The sequence below is a fragment of the Melanotaenia boesemani genome, chromosome 20, assembly GCF_017639745.1.
Source record: "Melanotaenia boesemani isolate fMelBoe1 chromosome 20, fMelBoe1.pri, whole genome shotgun sequence".
Classification (NCBI taxonomy): Eukaryota; Metazoa; Chordata; class Actinopteri; order Atheriniformes; family Melanotaeniidae; genus Melanotaenia; species Melanotaenia boesemani.
Window position 1 is genome coordinate 28,099,992 of NC_055701.1, and position 24,312 is coordinate 28,124,303.

General features: G+C 41.0%; 1 protein-coding gene across 1 annotated transcript in view; it reads right to left on the reverse strand.

Moving 5' to 3' along the window:
• mdga2a (MAM domain containing glycosylphosphatidylinositol anchor 2a) overlaps positions 1-24,312 on the reverse strand; it is a 150,854-nt gene that overhangs the window by 80,713 nt on the left and 45,829 nt on the right. The window contains exons 5-9 of the mRNA XM_041971331.1: positions 19,402-19,534; positions 17,035-17,307; positions 15,907-16,236; positions 6,393-6,710; positions 2,537-2,809 (exon numbers count right to left, since the gene is read on the reverse strand). Of these exons, the coding sequence (XP_041827265.1) occupies positions 2,537-2,809; positions 6,393-6,710; positions 15,907-16,236; positions 17,035-17,307; positions 19,402-19,534 (1,327 nt within the window). The remainder of the gene's footprint in view (positions 1-2,536; positions 2,810-6,392; positions 6,711-15,906; positions 16,237-17,034; positions 17,308-19,401; positions 19,535-24,312) is intronic.

Here is a 24,312-nt window from a genome sequence, read left to right on the forward strand (position 1 = left end):
TGGAAAAAGGAAGTACCACATTTTTTACATTTGAAAACCTTAAAAACCTACTCAAACTCATCAATATCATTCTTGGAGACCTCATGATTGCAAATATCACAATCTCCTCACGCCATCATGATTAAAATGGCTGCCTGGGAGGTTTTAGTCCCTCGCTATCAAACAGGAAGTGGCTATAACTCTGGACTCGGTTGACCAAAAGATGTGATAGTTGGCAGGTTTTATTAAAGTCCCAACCTGAACATGTTACTACATGAAAAAACACTATAGCGCCAACTAGTGGCCATGTTGATATCTGCGGATCTTAAAACCATGCTTTTGTTTGTATTTATTTCACACAATTGGTAGGAACATGGTCATGAACACTTCTGATGTCATTATTGGGCCCATTGATGTATGAGATGATGGTCAGTGGGAGACAATGACCACCAAAGGCAGAAAACATGGGGACGAGTAAGCATACAGCTGCCAGCCAGAGCGAGCTTGCTTGGGGAGGGAGGCTGCCGGCTGATGGGGCGGTGCAATAGGCCGGAGCGGCGCCAGAGGTGCGAGGGCCTTCATCGCTACTTGCAGCTTTAATATTTAATTGTATTTTGTTTTATTCTACTCTTTCCTTTTTGTTAAATTTTTCCAGATTTTTGTCCTGTATGTATTTAGTTTTTTATATAATCATAATTAAATTAAAGCATTAATGGGGATGGACTTTTTCTGTTAAATGGTGATGATCCACGCTCTGCATTCAGTTCTTCTGGGTCATTTGATGGTTTGTTGGACTCCTACAAATACTGATAATTTCATCAAGGAACCTCGTTACACCTGTCCACCATCACTTCCAGCTGCTACCACCAGTTAACAACCCTCTGTTACTGGGCCACGTTGATCAGATCCTGAAGCGACTGTGTTGTCTTGATTGATCTCTAACAGCTCTAAGTGATGACAAACATCTGCAGCCACACCTGCTTCTCTGCTCTTTCCTCTTGTTAAATATAATCAGACTGTGAGGAACAGATAGAAACAGTTCTGGTATCTTTGCCACCAAACTGTCAGACCCAGCGTGGAAACAGCAGGTAGCTGTCAACAGAACTGGGTGAACAGGTGTACAATGATGAGGTTTACTGCTTTATACACCTGCCTGCTGGCCTGTGTGCATCTGTGTGGGGATTTTCTTTTTTTAAAAATCTGTTGAGGTGAAAAGGTGCCATCTTTTGTCCAGCAGGAGAAAGTAAACTGAGGTGCATGATCTTAAATTAGTAAAATCAAACTGGATTTTATCCAAAATGATGGAAATTTTTTTATCCACCATCCACTTTATCAGGTCCACCTTGGTAATATCGGGTTGGACCCCATTTTTCCTCCATAACTGCCTCTTGGTGGCATAGATGCTCCACTGTGGTCATAAAGGGATGGACATGGTCAGCAACAATACTCAGGTAGGCTGTGCTGGTTAAACCAGGCCACGCTGGTACTAAGGGGCCCAAAGTGGGCCAAGAAAATCTCCCCCACACAGTTACACCAGCAGCGGCCTGAAGCACTGAGGCGACGCAGGATGGATCCATGCTTTCATGATGTTTCAGATAACACTTTAGTGTCCACTTGCACGAAAAACTGCATTACAGTACCATAACAACAATCCTTACATACAATACCACAATCCTACAAAACAGAAGCAAATATTTATTATATCCATAAAATTCCTTTAAAAATGTGTACCCATCAATCTGACTTACAGATAAAACCTAGCACAATGCTAGCAGTTGATAAAATGTGGAATAAATGAATGTTTATATTTATTCCTCCTGCAGAAGGATCCTGAAGTGCCTACCTGATAAAAGGCGCTGATACTTATCATAGAGGATATGAGAGGGATGTGTGGTTATCTAATTTGCCAGTCGAAGGGTGTGTGTAGACCACAGGCTGACCCACCACCTTGGACCAGAAGTTTCTGTAAACTGGACTTCAGTTGAACCAGACTGTACATCCATACTGCAGGTTTCTGCGTCAGGTGGCACTGAAGAATCTCGCTGCTGGCTCCAGAATCTCCTCAGAAAAAAAATCCTCTGTTGGACTTGGTTGCACATGTAGTCCACATGATGGGTGCTGTCCACAAACACACCGGCACATCTGAAGGATCCAGATTGTTACCTCGGTCAAGGTGGAGACCATGTATTTGGTGCCACTGGTTGGTCTGTCTGTCTGACTGTTAGCAACATAACTCAAAACGTAATAGACAGATTTTGATAAAAGTTTCAGAAAACCTCAGAAATGAAATGTGGAACCAGTTAGATTTTGGATCACTGCCTCAATCCAGGAATTTTTTTTAAAGGATTCTATGGGGAGATGGGGATCATTTTGCCATTAGGGCTTCTTAATGAAAATGATGCCCACAATCATTGGAAATAAAAAACCTAGACAAAACAAGAAAACCCCAAAACAATGGCTTGGCGGAGGTATTTGTTCTCTGTGCTTCTAGTTTTATAATGTTTCCACCAAAATAAATAAAAAGCTATGTCCAGCCATGCCCACTCAGCTGTCTCACCTGTAACGAGGAAGGTGCAGCGTCCTGCTCCAGCCTCATTGGTGATGTCACAGGTGTATTCGCCATATCCCTCTCGGTTTAGAGCTCTGACGTGGTACTCGGTGTCGTGTTTTTGGTCAGTGAACTCTCCAACGGTCAGCAGACGAGAGCCCAGCTTCCACTCGTACTGCAGGATGCGAGCAGGGTGGGCCTGCAGCAAGCGACAGCTGAGGCTGAAAGCTCGGCCCAAAGCCTGACGAACCTCTGTGTACACTGGCTCTACTGTGGGGGGGACTGCACCACAGAGACAAAACAGAAAACCAGATCTGATCAAGTCCACGTACTGGATTAGAAGTCTGGAGTCTTTCAAATATGACTATTTAGAGATTTTTGTTTTTTCCTTAGACTGATTCTAAGGAAAGTTAAGTTATTAATGACGAATTTCTAATGGTTTCTAAGAAAAACCTCCAAGTAATTTTCAGCATTGATGGAGCTTCGCAGATGTGGAAGCTGCCCACACCAGAGGCACTACAATTTTCATGAACTAGCAAAATGACTCTGTGACTAATGGAAAAAAAATACATAAAACAGACTGTTATGATTTGCAAATCTTACAAACCCACATTTTATTTCTAATACAAGATAGAAAACCTGCATGTCTGTAAGTTGTGCATATGGACTTATAAAAAGTACAGCAGGAGTGGGCTGTATTCTCATGCAGAGGAAAAATCTCATCGATGAGTCAGCATTCTCTCTGGAACTCCAGCAACTATCAGACAGCTGGGCACACATAGTTTATTTAAAATGGTTAAATAGAACAACAACAACTCATCTGAACCTGTAATCCCTTTTCTGGTGCCGAAAGTCTGTCTGCTGCCATCTGTCACTGTCTTGCCTTTTGAATTTTATATTCTATTTTTGGGAATGTGAGTCTGTTACAGTCGCCCAGAGACTAGAAATGAAAAAAAGCCCTTTGGTTAATGCTGTTAAATTTAGACCACTGTTTACTAACGAGCTGTTCCTGTTGTCTCAAACAGAAATAAAATCAACTCTGTGGAAACACAATATAAATAGATCAGAAGACAATTTGCTGCAGTTTTTTTCAGAGACATAAAGGAGACACCAACCATAGATAGGTGGTCCTGAGCCAACTGAGAGATATAATCACGAGTCTGTCCTCAGTGGGAGATGTCCTCAGCTGTTTCCACGACACTTTGATGGCAGTGGGTCATGCCTTCTTACTGCATGACGGATACTAGGGTGTATTGAGGGGCTGTCGTGGATGATACCCCTTTTCAGTGTCATGTCAAGGTCCAGGACAGCACCTGAGGAGTGGCAGACTGGGGTGGTGGCCCCACCATTGAAGGGTCATACCTCTCAGCCTCCTTGGTAGAGTTTACTACAGGGTGTTGGAAAGGAGAGTCTGGCTGATTGTCCATCCTCAGATTCAGGAAGAGCAGTGTGGGTTTCATCCATATCCTGGATCGGTGGACCAGATCTTTACCCTTGCAGAGTCACTGAGAGGGTCAGGGGAATTGGACAATCTACAAGTGTGGACACAGAGAAGGCTTATGACTGGATCCCTCAGAGAATTCTGTAGGAATATGAAATGACTGTCAGATTCCTGTTTGTCCAAAGTCAGATCTCCATCCTCATCCTCGGCACAAGGTTTATCCTGTTCACAGTCCATTATGGGCTCCAATCCACCAATCTTGTTTGTGGTCTTCAAGGACAAGATCTTAAGGAGCAGTCGGGGAGAGGAAAGGTCTGGTTTGTGAACCTCAGGGCGATGTGGTTCTGTTGGCTTCCTTAGCACAAGATTTTCATCACCAAATAGGACAGTTTTCTGGCTGGCTGGCTGGCTGGCTGGCTGGCTGGCTGGTTGGCTGGCTGGCTGGCTGGCTGGCTGGCTGGATGGATGGATGGATGGATGGATGGATGGATGGATGGATGGATGGATGGATGGATGGATGGATGGATGGACGGAAGGAGGGATGGACGGATGGATGGATGGACGGATGGCTGGATGGATGGATGGATGGATGGACGGATGGATGGATGGATGTGAGGGTGATCCAATCACAGGTGAAAGCATGGATACAAGGAGGGCCTTGTAAGCAACATGCATACAACATGGGCACAGATTTCAGCACAGCTACTCACTGTGCCAGACGAATATGGTCAGAATTAACCAAAAATACACAGAAAGGACAAATAGTTGATTTTTTATTTTTTTGGTTCACGAGGAACTGAAGCTGTCAGCTGGATGACAGAAAGTAACAACTTTGCCAAAAGGGATGTCGTCACTTCAGTGATGCAGCCACAGGCGGAGGCAGACTGCCTACCATCAGCGAGTGAGACACTTACTGTGGGGGCTGAAGGAAAACAGTTGTCTTGACATCATATATCAGTCTTTGTTCTCACATTTCAAAGTGACAGTTGTGACTTCATCAAAGGAGATGGACAGTCACTTTTCTCTTTAGTTTCAACAGTCCGACTCAATGGATTGTCTGTTCTTTCTTCTTTTTCTTTTTTTAATCTCTGGACCTCTTTCTTCAGGTCATCCCTGTTTCCACCGACAGGTTGAGCTCAGTAACACATTTCTATTGTGCTTCCACAGGCAAAAACTGGGAAGGGTACCAGAATATCTGGTTTGAGAGCCTTCTGTTGGGGTCCCAATTTTACAGATCCAACCCTAGAGGTTAACACTTGACACATTGCCATCCATTCATTGAATACCGAACCAATCCATCCTGTCCTGAACCTGACAGTTGAAACAGAGCTTTGTTGGGGCCACATCTCATTTAATGAGACTTCTTTCTCCCAGTGTGGGTTTGATTGACAACTTTAACCTCGTCTTTGATCACTGGTTTGTTTTTAACAGAGATGGAATCCATCTTATTATAACCAGTATCTGAGTGCTAAGCTGCGGCACCTGGTGGGCCCAGTCTCAGTCATGGGACCAACTTCCTCCCAGTCAGATATACCCTTCCCTCTGGCCAGGATTCTCACTCCCATCTAGATAAAAACCAGTAAAACCAGATCCCAACATTGTCTAACACAGGTATGATTCTTTAGACACAGGAAGAGGAGTCCTTCAGGATTCAGTATAATTCCAGATTTGTGGTCTTGTTTTTTTAATCCCACAGTTCCTTACTGGTGTCAAACAGCATCTGGTCTGCTAATGTACAGCTGGAAGTCAAAGCTAGCTAGATGTTTTTCCTGGGTTTCTAAATTCTCTATTCAGGTTGAAAACAAATGTTCAAAACTGTTTTTAAAATGTAGTTTCCAGAAAGAAGCCTCGCAAGTCTAGGTAGAGGTCCAGTAGCCTTTTCCATCTTTTTTCTGTGTGAGAAATCCAGAGTTTGTGTAGGATTTATTTATTCTTTACACAGCAACTTTGTTGTTATGTTATTTTATGTTGGCATCAAACGATAGAAATAAACAAACACCGAATAGTGTTGGGAAATTAATCAACACAGAATAATCCTGATAATTTTGATATCGAGACTGTTTCACTGACAATAACTGTACAAAGAAAATCTAAAATCATGACATCCTGTTTTATCCCAAGTGCCCTCAGACAAAAACAGCAGCATGGTGCCACCTCCATTGTTTCTCCAGAGATGCACAGGATAATTGGGGCCTTAACAATGTGGCTGTATTTTGAAGAGGGCCCTGAAGGCATCACACAGTTTGATTTGATTCATCAAGTCTCAGTGTATGCAGATAATGTACTGCTGTTCATTAAAGTCCAGTTATCTAACTCAAAGTCATTTTCAGGAACAGTTTTACAAACTCAGGTGATGAACTTGCATAAATGAGTAACAGCTCACTTTTGTATTTACATGTGTGTATGTGTATTTGTGTTACTCACATTGCACCAGCAGCTGGATTAGGGCCTGTCTCGGTCTGACATTGAAGCCGTTGTACTGGCTGGTCTGGCAGCGATACACCCCACTCATCTCTCTCGTCACGTTGCTGATCCGCAGGATGCCGTCATAACTCTCCATCTGAGGTGAGCCATCAGGCATCAGAGCCGCCGCCGCTGCTGCAGCTGCCCTGCTCTCTTCCACCCGGGACCATAAAATGATTGGTTTGGGTTTTCCTGAGACCAGACACTGCAGGTCTACAGTGTCGCCCTCCTGAGCGATGAGTTTGGAGTGGCCGCTGGGGATGGTGAGCTCAGGAGGAACTACAAGGACAGAATGGAGATTTTACAACAGAAAACAAATTTGTTTTGGTTTCTATTTCTATCTATGTAATGATGGCTGTATAACTCCTGTTTTATGAGCACAAGTTATAAAACACGTTATTTTAAACTAGATGTTAGATTCTGTTAAATCAACTAAACAGCAATTAAAGTCAGCTTTAAACAAAGTCTGATTGGAGCTTCATGTTCAGGAAAGAGCATATAATTTAGTTAGTATTAGTTAATATTAGGGCTGTGAAAAATAACATGTTAATGGCGGTAACAAATTTTTGTAATTAATTGCGTTAATATTTTTAACTCAGTTAATGCAAGCGCAGAATGACAAGCTCCATACATCCACGATTTCTCTGACGGTGACACGTTGAGAGGCCAGATGGAAAAGATGAGCCGGGTGGCTCTATGGGTGGCTTTAAGAATAAACACAACATTAATGGAGCAACCCAAGACGTCGGCCTCGTGGAGAATGAGTGTGTTTTAACAGGGTGAGACCTTTTTTTAGTCTAGATTTTATGAAATATTGAACTGATTATTATAACTAAAGTGACCATCTAATGTAAAAAACGTGAATAAAAACTAGTAAAACAAGCAGCCAGTGATGTATTTTATTAGCAGGTGTTTACTTTGGGTGATGCTGCTGTAGGACTTTTATCACTGCTGCACAAACACTCACACTTCATGATAAAAGGAAAAAGCTGTGTTTATCCACATCATCAGTTTTATCACTGCATAATTACACTGCATAATTAGACAAGATGCAAAATCATAAATGCATACATACACATCGAGTATATCCTCTTATTGGGCTTATAAGACAAAGAGACTTTTTTTTATGATTAGAATTTTATTGATTTTTTCTATGTAATACAAAGCAGTACAGCCAAAGATGCATAATATATGTAAGGTAAAAGCAAAACACAAAGAAATACAAAAAATATAAAAAAACAAACAAACAGAGAAACAAATAGTAAAATAAAACACAAGTCACCCAGTGAGAGTTCGGCACACTAAAAGAAAATACTAATACAGTCTTACCACCACAAGAAATGTATAGGGAAAGAATCATAAAATACTAAGTACTCTCATTTAAGCTGGAGAGATATGCATCCCACTTCAGATGGAAATCATCCATTTTATCTAACAGCTTGTATGAAAGGCGTTCCAGTGCAGCTAATTTACCAAGATGATTGTGCCATGAGGACACAGGGGGAGCTAACTGGGACTTCCACTGAGAAACAACAAGTTTACGACCCAGCATTAGTGCTGTCTGGACCCATTCGGCATTGTTTGAAGGAAGATTGTCAAGAGATGATGGGTCACCCAAAATAAAAAGCCCCTGAGAGAGGGGTATATTGTGTTTAATAATCGGTGTGACGTACCGATTGATTTCCATCCAGAAATTCTGAACTTTGGGGCAAGTCCAAAACATGTGAGTGAACGTGCCCTCATTCCTTCCACATCTCCAGCAAGCAGCGGACTGAGCAAGTTTTACCCTGTATAATTTATAAGGTGTCCAATACAGTCTGGACACCTGTAATTTTGAACTGGATAAGTCTTGTTCCAAGTTCCCTTGATATTTTTTTTTTACAATTTTTAGAATTCTGGCCCACTCTGATGGCCCACTCTAAAATGCACATTGAGATCTTTCTCCCACATCAGTTTGAGGAATGAAGGCCCCTTGTCAGAGCTCTTAAGGAGTAACGAATAATACGTTGAGGCCTTATAGCCTTTGCCAAAGACCTCTACCGCACGGGCAAGCCAGTCTACAACACCGGGAGGGGTGGTTGGTGAGCCAAAGGTATGACACAACAGATGTCGGAGCCGTAAATATCTCCAAATATGGTTCTGGGGTAGTTGGTACTGGACAGTGAGATCCTTGAAGGATTTAAGAGTTCCTCCTTCATACAAATCTCCCAACAACAAAACACCCCTCCTCGCCCAAGGACCCCCCAAAAAAGGGGAATTGTCAATGCGCAGACTAGGATTAAGCCAAAGTGACACAAATTGAGGCCATAGTATGAAGGTGGGAATGAAAACCCAATATAGTAGCTTATCCAAACAAACTGTAAAAAAAGAAACAACAGGGTGTGTTTGAGTATTGGAAGAAAGTTCAGTAGTAATAAGGTGTACTGGGGAAAGAGGGGTGCACAGTCGGCTCTCAAGACTATACCAAGGGGGAGCCCTTTCAGCAGGCAGTGCCCAGTGAATAATGTGTCTGAGGCAGAAAGCATAGTGGTAAAGAGTTAAATTTGGGACCCCCAACCCCCCCAAATCTACCGGTCTCTGTAATCTTTTAAGTTTAAGTCTGGGATGTTTGCCGTTCCACAAGAAGGTATTGCACAGTCTATCAAATTGGCGAAAATAACCCACAGGTATCCTTAATGGAAGGGCTTGCAATAAATAATTGAATCTGGGAGCACAGATCATCTTAAAATCATTGACTTTTCCCCAAAGAGACAAAAATAAAGGAGACCATTGATCTATATCCATTTTAAATCTATCTATTAATGGGTCACAATTAACCCGCATTAAGTCTGACAATGTGTGGGGAAATTTAATGCCAAGATATTTGATTCCTGACTGGGGCCAGCTGAAGTCACCAGGCAGGAACAACGTCCTGGGACAATAAGGTGTCAGAGGGAGGGCCTTGAATTTTGTCCAGTTGACCTTGTAACCTGATAGATGAGAAGACTGGTCAATGATTCTAAAGAATGCAGGGATGGAACGTTGTGGTTGTGTAACCAGCACCAGAGCATCATCGGCATATAACATCAACTTATGAGAGCTGCCATTTGCACACAAGCCAGGGAAACCAGGGTCTTTGCGAATAGCAGCTACGAGAGGTTCCAACACTAAAGCAAAAAGCAGAGGGCTCAAGGGGCAGCCCTGTCTAGTCCCTCTAAAGAGCCTAAAGGGTTGTGAAATAACACGATTTGTAGTAACAGAGGCTCTCGGATTATTGTAAAGGAGCTTGACCCAAGAAATAAATTTTGCACCAAAACTGAAGGCCTCCAGAATAGCAAACAGAAAATGCCACTCAACCCTGTCGAATGCCTTTTCAGCGTCCAGGGAGGGGGCAGCCGCTGGAGAGGTCTTTTAGGGAGGTATTGTTTTGAAGGGCCCACATAAGATCAATCAAACGTAGAATATTATCCGCAGGGCAACGGGTCCGGATAAAGCCCACCTGATCGGGGTGTATTAGAGTGGTCATAACTTTGTCCAGTCTTATTGCCAGAATTTTTGATAAAATTTTACAATCACAGTTAATCAGACTAATCGGCCTATAATTCTTGCACTCTAGAGGATCTTTATCACTCTTCAGGATGAGTGAAATCAGGGCCTCTGCTAGCGTGGGAGGGAGGCGACCCCGGTCCAAGGACTCAACATACAACTGAAGTAGTAAGGGGGTGAGCTCCTCAACAACGGCTTTAAAAAATTCGGCGGTGAACCCACCAGGGCCAGGTGCCTTACCGGATGGGAGGCCCTTAATTACCTTTGCAATCTCCTCCTCGATGATAGGGCCATCCAGTGAGTCTACTTGTTCCCTGGACAGGGAAGGCAGAGAGAGAGAGGACAAAAACTTAGGGGTCTCAAAATCATTTGCCTTTGTTTCAGATGAGTAGAGATTAACATTGAAGTCCCTAAATGCATCACTGATGCTGTTGGGCTCGGACACTAAAGAGCCACGCTGCGTTCTAATGGCTGGAATTGTACTCTGAGCTTCTTTGATTTTGACATATCTGGCCAGCATCTTTCCAGCTTTATCCCCCTCTTCAAACTGTTTGTGTCTGAGACGAAATAGGGAAATCTCAACTCTCTCAGTCAAAATCGAGTTAAATTCATACTTGAGTTTCACCAAAGAGGATAAGTTAGCAGGGCTCATGTCCTGTTTGAATGTAGTCTCAGCAATAGCAATCTTCCTCTCTAAGTCAAGCTTTTTTGGATTATCAGATCTTTTCTTAAAGGAGGCATATTGGATAACATGAGCTCTAATGAATGCCTTGGAGGCCTCCCAAGCCACACCAACAGAGGGAGCTGATTCCCAGTTTGTTTCCAAGTGAAGAGTGATTACAGCCTTCAGAGAAGATACAAAAGCAGGGCCGGAAAGTAGACTTGAATTGAACCTCCATCTAGAAAATTTTGAAAAGTTACAGGGTGTAGCCACGTGCAAAAATACAGGCGCATGGTTGGAAAGGAGAATGTTACCGATGGAGCTAGAGTACACAAGGGGAATGGCAGATTTAGAGATAAGAAAATAATCTATTCTAGACAGAATGTTATGAGGAGCGGAATAGAAAATATAATCTCTAGAGGATGGGTTAAGCATTCGCCAAATGTCCACGAGGCCAAGGGCTTCACACATATCCTGCAGAGCAGAGACGGACCTGGGGGGTCGTTGAGAGGGGATATTGCGGTCAAGGTTTAATCTGATTCAAATTTTTAATCATTTGACAGCCCTAGTTAATATTAAATCCAGCAATGTCACAGACAACAGAGGTGAAATCCTCCAAGCCTTAAAATGAAAAAAAAAGTTCCAAAAGGCAGGAAAGAAATAGTTAAACTGGATAAACAGCTGCTATCATAATCAGTGATTACTTGGGGCGTCCCCCAGGGGCCAGTATTGGGTCTGAAACAGTTTATTGTTTAAAGTAATGATAATTCATTAATTTTCTGTACTGCTTAGTTCAATTAAGGGTCGTGGAGAAGCTGGAGCCTATCCCAGCAATTAGCAGGCGAGAGGCAGGGTAGACATATTTATCTAAAATAAAATAATGAGTGAATTTTACAGACAATATAAATATTTTCTTTTCTGAGGAAACTTTAAGAATCTTCAGGTGATGGGTAAGTTAGAAATGTTCAAATGAAAACGTGGTTTGACAAAAACAAATCACCTTTTGGCTGAATTCAAACTAAATTCATATTATTAAATTATTTAAAAAGTTTATAAAGGTCTTGGTCTAAATGACAACAATGTTAACTGTAAATATTGCATAATAAATTAACTTTCCCAATGTATTTAAGTGTTGAATCAGGTAAAAAAAAAAAAAAAAGAAAAAAAAAAATCTCTTGACATACCAGGGCTACTCAATTACATCCTACAAGGGCCGCAATCCAGCAGGTTTTCAATGTATTCCTGCTTCAACACACCTGAATCAAATTAAATGGATCTAAAAGCCGATCACAATGACTCATTAATTTGAGTCAGGTCACCTGCTGGATTGCAGCCCTCGTAGGACAAATTGAGCAGCCCTGTTCTATACACTTATTTTGACCTAATTTGAGTTCCTATGCAGACGTTTGGTGTAATAATTAATAATTAAAGTCGCGACATACATCAGGTCCGAGCCTTCTAAACCCGGCACCCGTCTCATACACCTTTTCCTAGCATGTTAGGTAACCTGCTAACATGGTATGTGACATGGTAAAATGGCTAGCTGAGAATCTGAAATTTTGATATACTTAGTTAGCATTTTTGCTAGCATGCTAACATGCTAGCTAACATGCTATGTTGCAGTGGCAACAGGTGTTGTAATGTGTTAGGGACCCAACAAGTATGAATACTGTCAACTTTGGTGCAGATCCCATGTATTTCTATGGAGATATGAGCAAACCGTGTTTCATGGCGAGAAGGCCTTTTTCTGTCAGTTGCTACGGTAACACGCTTTTTCCTATTAGAAAGATTTGAATAGCGCTTGGTCCCCAACTTGTCAGGAAGCTTCCCACCAAGTTTGGAGTCACTCGCACGAATCCACTCAGACTAGTTGGTTCAAATACGATGCGTTTAAAGTGAAAAAAATGGGCAAAAATTGGCCGTAAACTCCAAGATGGCAGGCACCCCATTGCCATGGCAACATATCTTCAATTGACTTTTTTGCTCAACTCGGGGTGTTACACGTGTGTGCCGAGTTTCATCTTCCTACACTACCGTTCAAAAGTTTGGGGTCACTTTGCAATGGGATTCAATAGGGAAGTGACCCCAAACTTTTGAACGGTAGTGTACGTCAAAGTAGACGTTCGGGGCCCCATTCATTTGGGGATTTTATTTTTTTTCCTAGGTGGCACTGTTGAGCCACTTTTGCATTGAAGCGTATGCGGACCCTAGAATATCGAAATTTTCGCAGGGCTGGACGTAGGTGCCAAATTTCACAACTTTTCATGGGTGTTTAGGGGGTCATATTTGGCCTCAAAGCGCTTAGAAGAAGGAGAAGAATAAACATTTCAACAACAATAGGGACCTTCCATACTTCGTATGGCTCGGACCCTAATTACAAATCTAGATTTTCGCTATTACTTATAATGAAAACAAAAGCTATGGGTATAATTATTGATGCAGTTACAGGGACCCCACAAATGTTTCATTATTAAGATTAAAAGTTTTCTGACATGGTTTGTTTACAAACCGAAGAATTTATATAAACCAATAAACACACATGATTTGTACACACAATTTCCTCCGGGATTAATAAAGTATTCGGATTCTGATTCTGAAACAACACATTAAAACGTTTTCTATTTCTGCTTATGGAGTAAAACTGTGGCGCTGTGGTCTACTGTGTAGACTGAAAGTATAAACATGATCCAAATCAGGAAGTGGAACAAAAATATAGTTTTTATGGAGTTTATGTGGAAACAAACCATCATCAGTTGTTCTAATGTTTTATTTTATTCTGTGATGACTCCATATAAAAACTTTTTGAGTTAAACATGACAAAAAACGTCTATGCGTGTATGTGTGTGCGTGTTTGTGTGTGTGTGCATTGCTTTTAAGAAAATGTTAAAGTAAAAACATGAAGTTAAATTTAAATAATTAGAATACAGTGGGAAAGAGATGGGTTTTCATAAGAATTGCTTCCCATTCCTGTTTTCAAACTCAATTTTTAACTTTCTTTCTTTCTTTCTTTCTTTCTTTCTTTCTTTCTTTCTTTCTTTCTTTCTTTCTTTCTTTCTTTCTTTATTTGACTAGCTCTTAGTGGCACTTCAACATTAAACTGATGGATGGAGGTTTCTGTCAGAAGTTTAAGGATTTTTGGTCACTGTGGTGGTCTAGAAAGATGGAGTTTACCTCTATGAGTCAGTGGTGGGAAGTGGGAAAGGCACATATATGGGTTTTTTACCCGCAGTACACCAGTCATTCTACGGTTCGAGGTAAATTGATGATCCGGCGTTTAGAAGAAGAAATCAGGGATCTGGAGGACACGTGTCCAGGTGATAGTACGGACGGCCGCAGACTACAGCCAGTGTGGACTACCTGTTTCCATCCCTTACTGTCTCTCCCACCTTTGGTCAGTGCCAGGATGATGAGGACATCTTGTTGTCCTTTCGGACCCTGGTGTTGATGGTCTTTGAAACTTTGGGGAGGACGGTGCTGTATCTTTTTAGCGTGAAGGTCTCAAATCTCAACTCCTTGGTGGGGTAAAGGTGTCGAGGTGGACAAAGGTTTTTGCCAGGAGTGTGTCTCCAGGGGGCTGTTGGCAGTCCCTGTACAAGCCTCCCATTGATAAACGGATGGGAGACCTCCAGTGGAGGGTTATTCATGGGGCCAAAGCTACAATCCTGGCACAGGGGGAGGGTTGTCCTTTCTGTTTGGAGCCTAAGATGTTCCACCATTTCTTTACTCAGTGTGGTAGACTGGCTGGGCTCTTTTGGCTCTGGGGACTTGGTTTCAGGCACTTGGAGTACAGTTTTCTTTTTGTTTGTTTATTTATGGTCCACTATTCTGCAAGGAACAAAAATGTGCACACACTCGTTAACTTCCCTTCAGGACAACCAGTAAGAACCGTGTGAGGAGTGTGGGGATGGTAGATGTGGTGATGATGTTGACAGAGAGCTGGCAGCTCGACTCAGGCTGGAGTTTGAGTTTCACAGACTTAGTGAAAGGATTGATGCATTTGTGGGAATCTGTGGGGTTGCAGGATGTGCTGTGTCAGAGAGAACTGTTTGTTTTTTCATTTCTGAGGGTTGTTGGTTCTACGAGGCTGTAGTTTCTAAATACTGTAGGTGTGATTGGTTTGAAATTTAGTTTATTATTGATTTGTATTTTGAGTTTTTTTTTATTTATTTTTTTTTAAGTTTCTTTTCTTTTGCCCTGTTGTTGGGTTTGTTGCGGTCATTTTAATAAAAGTGGTTTTGAAAACTCAAAAACTCTTTCTTTCTTTCTTCCTTTCTTGGTAGAAGAAATATGTCAAGTTTTTCTTGACCCACATATTCGACTCTTACTCATCCCAGACTTGCATTTTCCTTCTAAATGTGGCTCCATATAACAGGAAAAAAACAGACTTTACAACACCAGAAGATTTTCTACCAAGAAGCATTGTTACAAAGAAATAATGCACCAAACACATATTTACTGATTTTATGTGACAAATTTAGTTTTGGTCAAAAACAGTGAAATGTGAAGATGCGTTTGTATGTCTGACATAAACTGGAACTCTTTATTAATGATCTCTGTTCTCATGTTTTACACTGTGCTGTCAGTAAAATACAGATTATATCCCCTAGCATTGGTAGAAAATGATATCAGTTTATGCCTTGTGGGGTGGAAAATGTTCATGGGACATGGCTTAATTGTGACCCACACAATGATAAATGTGTGTGTCACACAGCTACAGACTACCTCTTCATTTTATTCTAATTTGAATCTTTCTTTACATGCCTTGGACTTTATATACAAACAACAAGCTTATTTGAAAAAGAGTGAAAAATGAAGAGAAATAAGAATTAGGACAAAGTTAAAACCAATAAAATGTTTTAAAACATCTGGTTTCATGAATTGTGGACTGTGACATTTTGATTTCATGATTATTAGATCTTTTCTAGTAATGATGCAACAGTAGAGATAAAAAAAAACATATTTTTTGCAGAGACTTCATGATTTTGTAGAGGAAAAAGAAAAACAGGTTGAAAGTTTTAAATCACTAAGCGGAGACAAAGCAGGTCACCGGAGGGCAGGATAGAAGGGTTCAGTCTTGAAGGCGTTTCAGACATGTCCTATCACAGAAACCTGACTTTTTAGGAACTGGGGTTTTATAATGGCAACATACAGATATATTACAATGTTTTTTTTAACTTTAAACAAACATACTCAGTTCAAATATGCTCAGTTCAAATGTGTCATTTAAAAACTTTCATTTTCACAAAAAGTACAACATTCATGAACACACATACACAACAAAGGCCTTACCTGTAGTGGATGAAATGTTGACATCAATACTGATTTCTGGAATCCCTCCATTCCTCAGGGACGCTACGCAGGTGTAGGTCCCAAAGTCGGTGAACTTGAGGTCGATGATGTCGAGGTTTGTGGTTCCCGGCGAGAGGCTGGTGCCCGTGTGAGTGATCACCATCCGCTCAGAGCTCTTCAGAGGCCGGCCGTTCTTCAGCCAGCTGAACTGCAGCTCCTCTGGTGGCGTGGCCTCCACCTGGCAGCTGATCTTCACCTCTCGGCCGATCTGAATGTTGTCTTCATTGTGGTACGGGTCTGGTGTGATCCAGAATCGACCTTTACGAAGACCTTGAGAAGATTAAAGAAGGCAAGTTTTCACTTGATGAAAGCAGGCCTAGACTTTGGACCAGACTCTGACCTGGACCCTGGTCTGGACTCTGTCCTGGACTCTGATCCGGACTCTGGCCTGGACTCTGGCAAAAAAAAGCTGTCTTAGTGACAGCTTTGAAAGTCATATCAGAGTCTATCAACCCTTCCAGGTTACTAACCTGACCGATGATTTTAAATCCAATAAGTTTACCGATGCTGACCCTCTTCTCTTTGCTACGGAACAGAAAAAGATTTGTTTCAGTTTTGTCTTCATGTGATTGTAGAAAATTCTCCCTCATGCAGGTGTTAATTTTTCTCCAGACACACTAAGTCTATTGGGCAGTCTGCCCAATGCCAGACGACTGCAGAGCTGCAGTCGACATATAAAGTTGTGTATCGTCTGCATAACTGTGATCATCAATGTTAAAGTTCTGTAATATTTGACCCAAAGGGAGCAGATACAAGCTGAACAGAAGAGGACAAAGAACCAACCCCTGGGGGACTCAAAAAGTCATGGCCACTCACTCTGATTCATAGCTGCCAATTGTAACAAAATAACTCCGGCCTTCTAAGTAGGATCTGAACCAGTTAAGGACCGCTCCAGAAAGTCCAACCTAATTTTCCAGCCTGTGCAACAGGATTCTGAGAACCAGGACTGATGCATGACCAGAATCAGTATCCAGCCTTACCTAATTTTAAACTGACACAAACCATCAAATTGAAAAAGACAAGTTTTTAATTAAAAATCTAGTTAACGTTGCAGCACTCATGTCTTACCTCTGACCAGTATGGTGGTGGATTTCCTAGCAGGGCTTCCTACATTGTTGGATGCCTCGCAGATGTAGGTGCCTCCATCATCCATGGTAACGACAGGGACCGTCAGTGTGCCACCATTGATGACGCTCCTCTTGGGAAGTTCCTGTCTTCCCAGCCTGAACCATCTCAGTGTTGGGGGAGGATCCCCATCTAATACCACACACGCTAAAGTGATGGTCTCTCCTGGGTTGGCCACCAGAGGGTCGTCCAGAAGGAGTTTTATTGATGGAGGAGCTAATGGCAATGGATGGGAAAAGGGAGGATACAACAAGAAAAAGAGAAAGAAAGAATTTCTCTTAATATTAAGACTTGAATAGTAGCAAATTGGGATGTAAAATTCAATTAAAAAGTATAAATTATTAACAAAATATTAATCTTCTTATTGTTTTGAAAAGCCTTCATCTGATCCAAAATGCTGCAACAAGGGTTCTGATGAAAATTATCATCAGAAATCTTATTTCTACTATTTTATCTTCTCTTCTATGGCTCCCTGTTATATCCAAAATAGAATTTAAAGTTCTTCTTCTCACATATAAAGCTCTTAGTGACCAAGCTTCACTAGATTTTAAAGATCTTAGAGTTCAAGATTTTCCCATCAGAGCACTTTACTCTCAATCTGCAGGTTTACTGGTGGTTTCTAGAAGCCCTAAAACTAGAACGGGAGGCCAAACCTTCAGTTATCAGACCCTGCTCTGAGGAACCAGCTCCCAATTTGGCTTCAGGAAACAGACACCCTTTCCTTCAGATCATCTTCAGACTTTCCTTCCTGGTAAATCTTATAGCAGGTCTGGCCTGGTGATCCTGATCCATCCCTTCAGTCCTGCTGCTATAGGCTGAGGCTGCTGGGGGGACGTCCCATGATGCACTGGGCTCCTCTCTGCTCTCTAAAGGTTCAAGGTTAGCTTTATTATCCCCAGTGGGGCAATTGGTTTTACAGCCAGCAGCAAATGAGAACCAGATGACAACACAATAATAAACAGTCAAGACTAACAAAAGGAATAAATAAATAAAATAAAAAAAACGTCACCCAAACTTATTTAAAAGCCCAAAGAGTTTATAAATCTGTTTGTCCTTGTCCGTGGCATCACAGATCTGCAGCCTGAGAGAAGCAACATAAAGTAGCCTCTCCATCTACTCTCCATGTAGAAATATCTAAAATTGTTTTTGTTATTCATTTGTGTTTCTCTTCTTCTTTCTCAGCAGGAGTCCCTGGATTATAGTTATGCTGCTGGTTGACCCCACTTCTCTCTCATTCATTTCTTTATTTATTCAGTTTTAAGGTAATTTTGCCAAACCCTGTGTAATGAATCACAAACAATTCCTGACAAATATGCTCAATCTTTTCACACTGACATCCTTATAATTAAAACCTCTGATAGAAACTAACACTGGAATCTCATTGGTGAAGGTCATTTAAACGAGAGTCATTAATGAGATGATGTTTAGTTTCTTGCAATCAGGAATATCCTATATGAAACTAATGTAAGTATAATAACAGCCATATTTTCATGGTTGAATTAAACTGAGTAGATTTTGCTGTGCTTGTACTCATACTGAATCAGATCCCTAGTTATTATTCAAATAAATGGGCATTTTTTTAACATTGTTATTCTCATAAAAATTTAGAATTTCTTTTTTTAACCTCACGTTGGTCATTTAATGTCCAGGCAGATTTCTATTATTAAAGAAATGTAAAAATCTTCAAATTGATCTATTTTAATATTTTGAAAGCTTTCCTATATTTCCTCCCATGTGAATAAAACATGGTGACATGCTCCATGCTGCAGAAACACATACTATAAAAGCACTGTGTTGTGGAGAAAAGCTGCAGAGCTGCTCCAACAGTTGCTCATGAGTAGCTGCACAAAAGCAGCTAAATGTGAAAATAATAATGAAGGAGATAAAAATAGCTAGGCTGACCTTTGTTAAGCTAACATCATGTAAATTTCATCAGCTGCAGAGTGGTGCAGGACCACTGTACAGGTGAGACATTCACAATCTGAGCTCTGAGGAAACATCATTGGTGGGGTTGTTGCATGTTATTGTTGGAAAAACATTTTTAAAGCACAACTTTGCTGTGGGATGATACATTAACACTATCTGCTTTGAGTTATTTCTGCTCCTTATCATTGTTCTCTCTAATGGATGTTTCTGTGGAACTTATCCCACAAACCTGCATCCGGAAACATGACTGCAAACAGGTTAAAACCTAAAACTTTCATGAGCGGAGCATCAGTCAGAAACATGCTGATAATCAGGAGCCTGAAGTTCATGGCAACATCTGGCCAAACTGTATGAATGTGCATGTTTGTGTGTGTGTTTGTGTACCTGTCCGGTTGTTCAGACCAAAGTGGGCTCTCTTGTCGTCGATGCCGCAGACATTTCTGACGGAGGAGATGCAGGTGTAGTCAGCATAATCCTGCAGCCGGAGATTCTTCAGCTTCAAGATCTTTGTCTCCCCCTGAAACACAGTTACTTCTCTCAGTCAAGCTGTTTGTTCATTACGTTTTTGTATGTGAAGTTTTTTTAAATAAAGGTTTAAGTTAAAAGAAAAAGTCACTATTTATTATGTTGGAAATGTAACGTGCATTGTTTCTGGTCCTGCATGAAAGTACTGGTCTGATTGTAAATGCGCTGTCTGCTGTCTTTAACTGAAGGTGTCTTTTACTGGGAGTGGTGGACGCTCAGCTCATCAAACACGAGGATGTGCCAACGGTTAACTCCTGCTGTCAGGAGGAATATCCTGCTGTTCTCGGGTATTCTATTCTATTCTACAGTCATTTAGCAAGTGCTTTTCTTCAAAGCGACTCACATCTGAGAGTAAGAACAACACAAGCAGAAACCAACCGGGAGGGGCGTCATCATTAAGTGGTAGACAGGTGCTGTGAGTTCAGGTGAATCCAGGTGCTGTGGTGTAGGGCTGGAGGCAGGGCTATTTTTTTTTTTTGTCTCTATAATAGTCCTTATTTAAGAGATCACGATTTCATCACATAACATCATGTTGGGTGTAAGTGCACGCAGCTTATTCAGACAAATCTTTCCAACTCATTCCGAGTAGAAGTAAGGGTAAGCGGTTCCAACGAGAATTCCTGGCTTAACATTATAATGCACCGTATTCCCAGTGAATACATAACATGCATGCTCAGTTCTAACCCAGACACTTTCCACACAACCTGGAACCCGTAAAAAAAGTTGGGCCTGTATTCTCCTACTGCAGGGTTTTTCTAATTTGACCTTGTCTCATTAGTCACATAGTTTTGGCTTCTGTTTTCTGATTTGTGATGGATAACTTTGTCATTTTGATTTTTATTTTCCCAATTTCCTTTTTTATATGTGTCATAGAACCATGTTACTGGTTCATGTTCTGTCTAGTGAATGCTTCCTTATTCAGGTTCATTTATTCCACCTGGACTTCCGTTATTACTCCGCCTAGGCAGCCACACACATTGAGCCCGGTCTGCTAACCTTTTTCTTCATTTCAGTGAATTCAATACACATTTTATTTGTAATATTTACCATTTCTTTTATATTTCACATGTTTCTTAGCAAGTTTGGCAGGGTGGTTAACTAACTGGATTCACACTTTTAGTTGACTCATTCTTGTCACCTTGTTAATTTGGTTTATTTTCAGTTAATAAGCTTTTTCTTTGAGTTACCAGTTCCTGGGGAAGTTGCTGTGTGGGAGGCCCAAGCCTGCTAAGAGTCCCAGCTGAGGTGGATCTACTTTGACGAGGCTGCAGCCTAACTGGACTCATCCATCTCACAACAGGACAGTGGGGGAGGGGTTTAGATTTTCTATTTTGTATTACTTTGTTTATTCTTTATGTAGAATTATGATTATTTAGATTTCTGTTTCCCTAAAGAGTTAGGAGTCTAAATTGTTTAAGTTCTGTTAATTAGTTAAGTTTATTAAGTTAGCTGAAGATAGTTATGTTATGTTTTCCCTCTTGTGTCAAAATGGTCTGATCAGCCAGTGTATAAAGTTTCTCTTGTGTGTCAGTTTGTTAGGTCAGTTAGTTTTCAGTTCCTTATGTTGATGTTCTGTTTGGTTGACCTCTTTTATGGGCCCAGAACTTTTACTTAGGAATTTGTATTTTTGTTGTTTTTTTTTGTAAAATTAAATGTCAAAGACTTTTTCTTTAAAAAACCTCCTGTGCTCTCTTCATCCTTGGCCTCGGGCCCTCACACTCCCCATCCTCACCTGTGTTCAGCCCTAAACACTCTCCAGTCTCTCCGTCCCTGCCAGATTATCCACAGCCTTGTGCAAAGTTGAGATTCAGGTTTGTTTTCTATGTTTCAGTTTTCTTGTTACCAACCGAGCCACGTCCCAGGATTACCCTTGCTTTGTGATTATCTGGACACCGACCCCTGCTCTGACCTGACCATCGATTCTCGCCCTCCCCCTTGGATAAGTCTCCTGACTTCTGCTTCTCCGTGTATGACCAAAGCCTGTTTGCTTGACCGCACATCTGGATATTGGAGTGTTTTCAGATCCCGGAGCCAAGCTGTCTTGGAGTGCACTTCTGTCCCACGTGACCATACTGCCTTCCCAGGATCTTTTAACCAACCACCATCCACCATCATTTCTCACAATAAACCAACCTCTGTTTAAACGTTTACTCTCCTCAGGGTTATCCATCAGTTATGCCTGAGCTGGCTTGATTTTGGTTATATTTGTTTTAGGCTACATGGAGAAATGGACAAAAATATAAAGCAAAAAATTGATTTATAGCTTCCAAAAATTAAAAAGACAAAATAATTTTTATTAAATAATTATTATTTCTCTGTGTTTAGTTCACATTGTGACATTTACTGTGAACTGTAAAAGTTATGAAACACTGGATAATTTTTTGTTGGACTACATCAACAAAAACGTTCAAAATTTATAAAGCCAATCCAACTTCATTAATTAAGCACTTTAAAAAAAACAACAAAAAAAGAAAACAAACATCATCTACCGACCAAAGTACTGAAGAACATATAAAAGATTAAAAAACAAAAAAATATCACAACAAAAGAAAAGGCCAAGTAAGTCAAAAAATAAGATAATAAAAAGATAAAATCAAAAACTAAAATGGAAAATAATAAAATCGGGTACGAATGGTTGATAAATGTAAGCTTTTAGGTGTCACTCTCTCCAAAGATCTGAGCTGGCAGTCAAACACTAGTAACACTGCTGAAAAGGTTCGCCAGCGTCTCTTTTTACCGAAATGAAAAGAATTCACTCAAAGCGAAACTATTCTTTTAAACTTTTATTGGTGTGGTATCGAAAGTCTTCTTACCAGCTCTATCGCTGTGTGGTTTGGTAATCTCACCGTGAAAGAAAAGAAAAATTTAAACAGAGTGGTTCGTCCTGGAGGACAAATCTACAAATCTAGACTCTTAACAAGAGCTTTACAGATCATCAACGATCCCTCTGGCCACGCTGCTACAGAGATGTTCCATCTCCTGCCCTCAGGGAAACTATTAAACACACCACATCCCGTCATACTAAAAGTTTTTTTCCACAAGCTGTCATGACTTTGAACAACGCACTTTGAAATACCTCAGATATGTACCTTACTGTTTTAGTTACTTCTTTAACTGTTATTTATTTATATAGTGTTTTTATTGTTTCTTACTATTATGTGTTTTATACGGAAGCATGGAGCTGTCAGCCAAATAAAAAAAAAATCAGACCTTATCACGTTATAACGTGATATTTAATTGTAATAACGTGAAATGTATCACGTTATAACGTGATAAGTTTATTATAAGAACATAGCCTGTACTGTATGCAGATGTTGTTACGACCTATATTGGAACAAAATACATTTTATGGAAAATATACTCATCAAGCAGAAACTTTTCAGTTCTTTTTGACAATGATTATTGTTCTATTCTGGTTTATTGTTGTACAGAAATGTGGGACAGTTATGAGAAACACGTAGGTCACCTGCCTGCGCACAGTGAGACGGTGCGTGCCTGTGTGTCTGAATTGCCACAGAGCAGGCATCCCCAACTTGGGACCTCTTGAGCCAGTGTCCTGCAGGTTTTCAGTATGTCCATACTGCAGCACACCTGACTCAAATAATGGGTCGTTAAGAGGCTGGTGCAGACCTGGTTTATTATTGCACACAAGACCGTTGTAAGCAACACGGTGCGTCACCTGCCTGCACGCAGTGAGACGGTGCGTGCATGTGTCTGAGTGGCAATAGAGTGTGTGCGCTGCTTTCAGTTAATAATATGTTGTCTCCTGACAATAAAAATGAAAATTAGAAAGGCTTTATGCACCGCTGGGACTGGGAGAAATAAGTTGCCGACACAAAGACGTGGTCCTGTCTACTTAAAGGGTGCAACGTCAACAAGTGTCCTCCAAGCTTCATCAAATCTCTCCATTCCAGCTCCACTCCATGTGTTGTGTTTTTAGGGTTGTGTTTCTTATGTTTTGTAAATGTTGACAGTGCATTTTGAGTTCCTTGCAACTGTTTTCCAGTGAAGAACTCCAGAGGATGACCAAAATGGTTGAGAAGGTCAGTGGGTGCCCTCTACCCACACTGGAGGGCATCATGGTTGCTACTGTCTCAGGAGAGCCAGTATAATTCTCGTACCACCCGGGCCACTTCCTGTTTGAGCTACTGCCGCCGGACAGACGGTACAAGGCCATCGAAACCAGGACTAACAGACTGAAAAACAGTTTCTTTTCGACTGCTGTCAGAGCCATTAATGCCTGCTGTAATAGTCTGAGCAACACTCAATAATGGCGCAATATCCACTTTGCATAAAATATAAAGGGAACACTGCCATTACTACCAACACTACCACCTACTCCCTTCCTCTGTTTTATGTATGTATCAGAGTTTATATATATAGCAACAAAAAGCAAACACACACACACACACACACTGTACTAGCTGATGTACCACCATGTGACACTGCTATTGTCCTATTTCTTGCCTTGCTGCTGTTGCCGCTGACATTTTTTTCTATTTTCATGCATAAAAAAGATTCATTCAGGTTGAGCTCAGAGGTCTCTAATAGCTACAGAATCAGGTGGAAGGAAGTGACAGGGTAACCATGCTTCTGTACATCAAACACTCCAAACACACAGCTGTTAGTTAATAAATTAATTCAAGGTGTGATGTGACGGCAGAAACGTCTATGGTCTCTTTATTCCAGCTAGACGTGCATGACAATATCTGCTGCCTGAACATCCAGACTGTCACTGATGCGTTGTTTAAAAAATAAAGGTGAGAACAA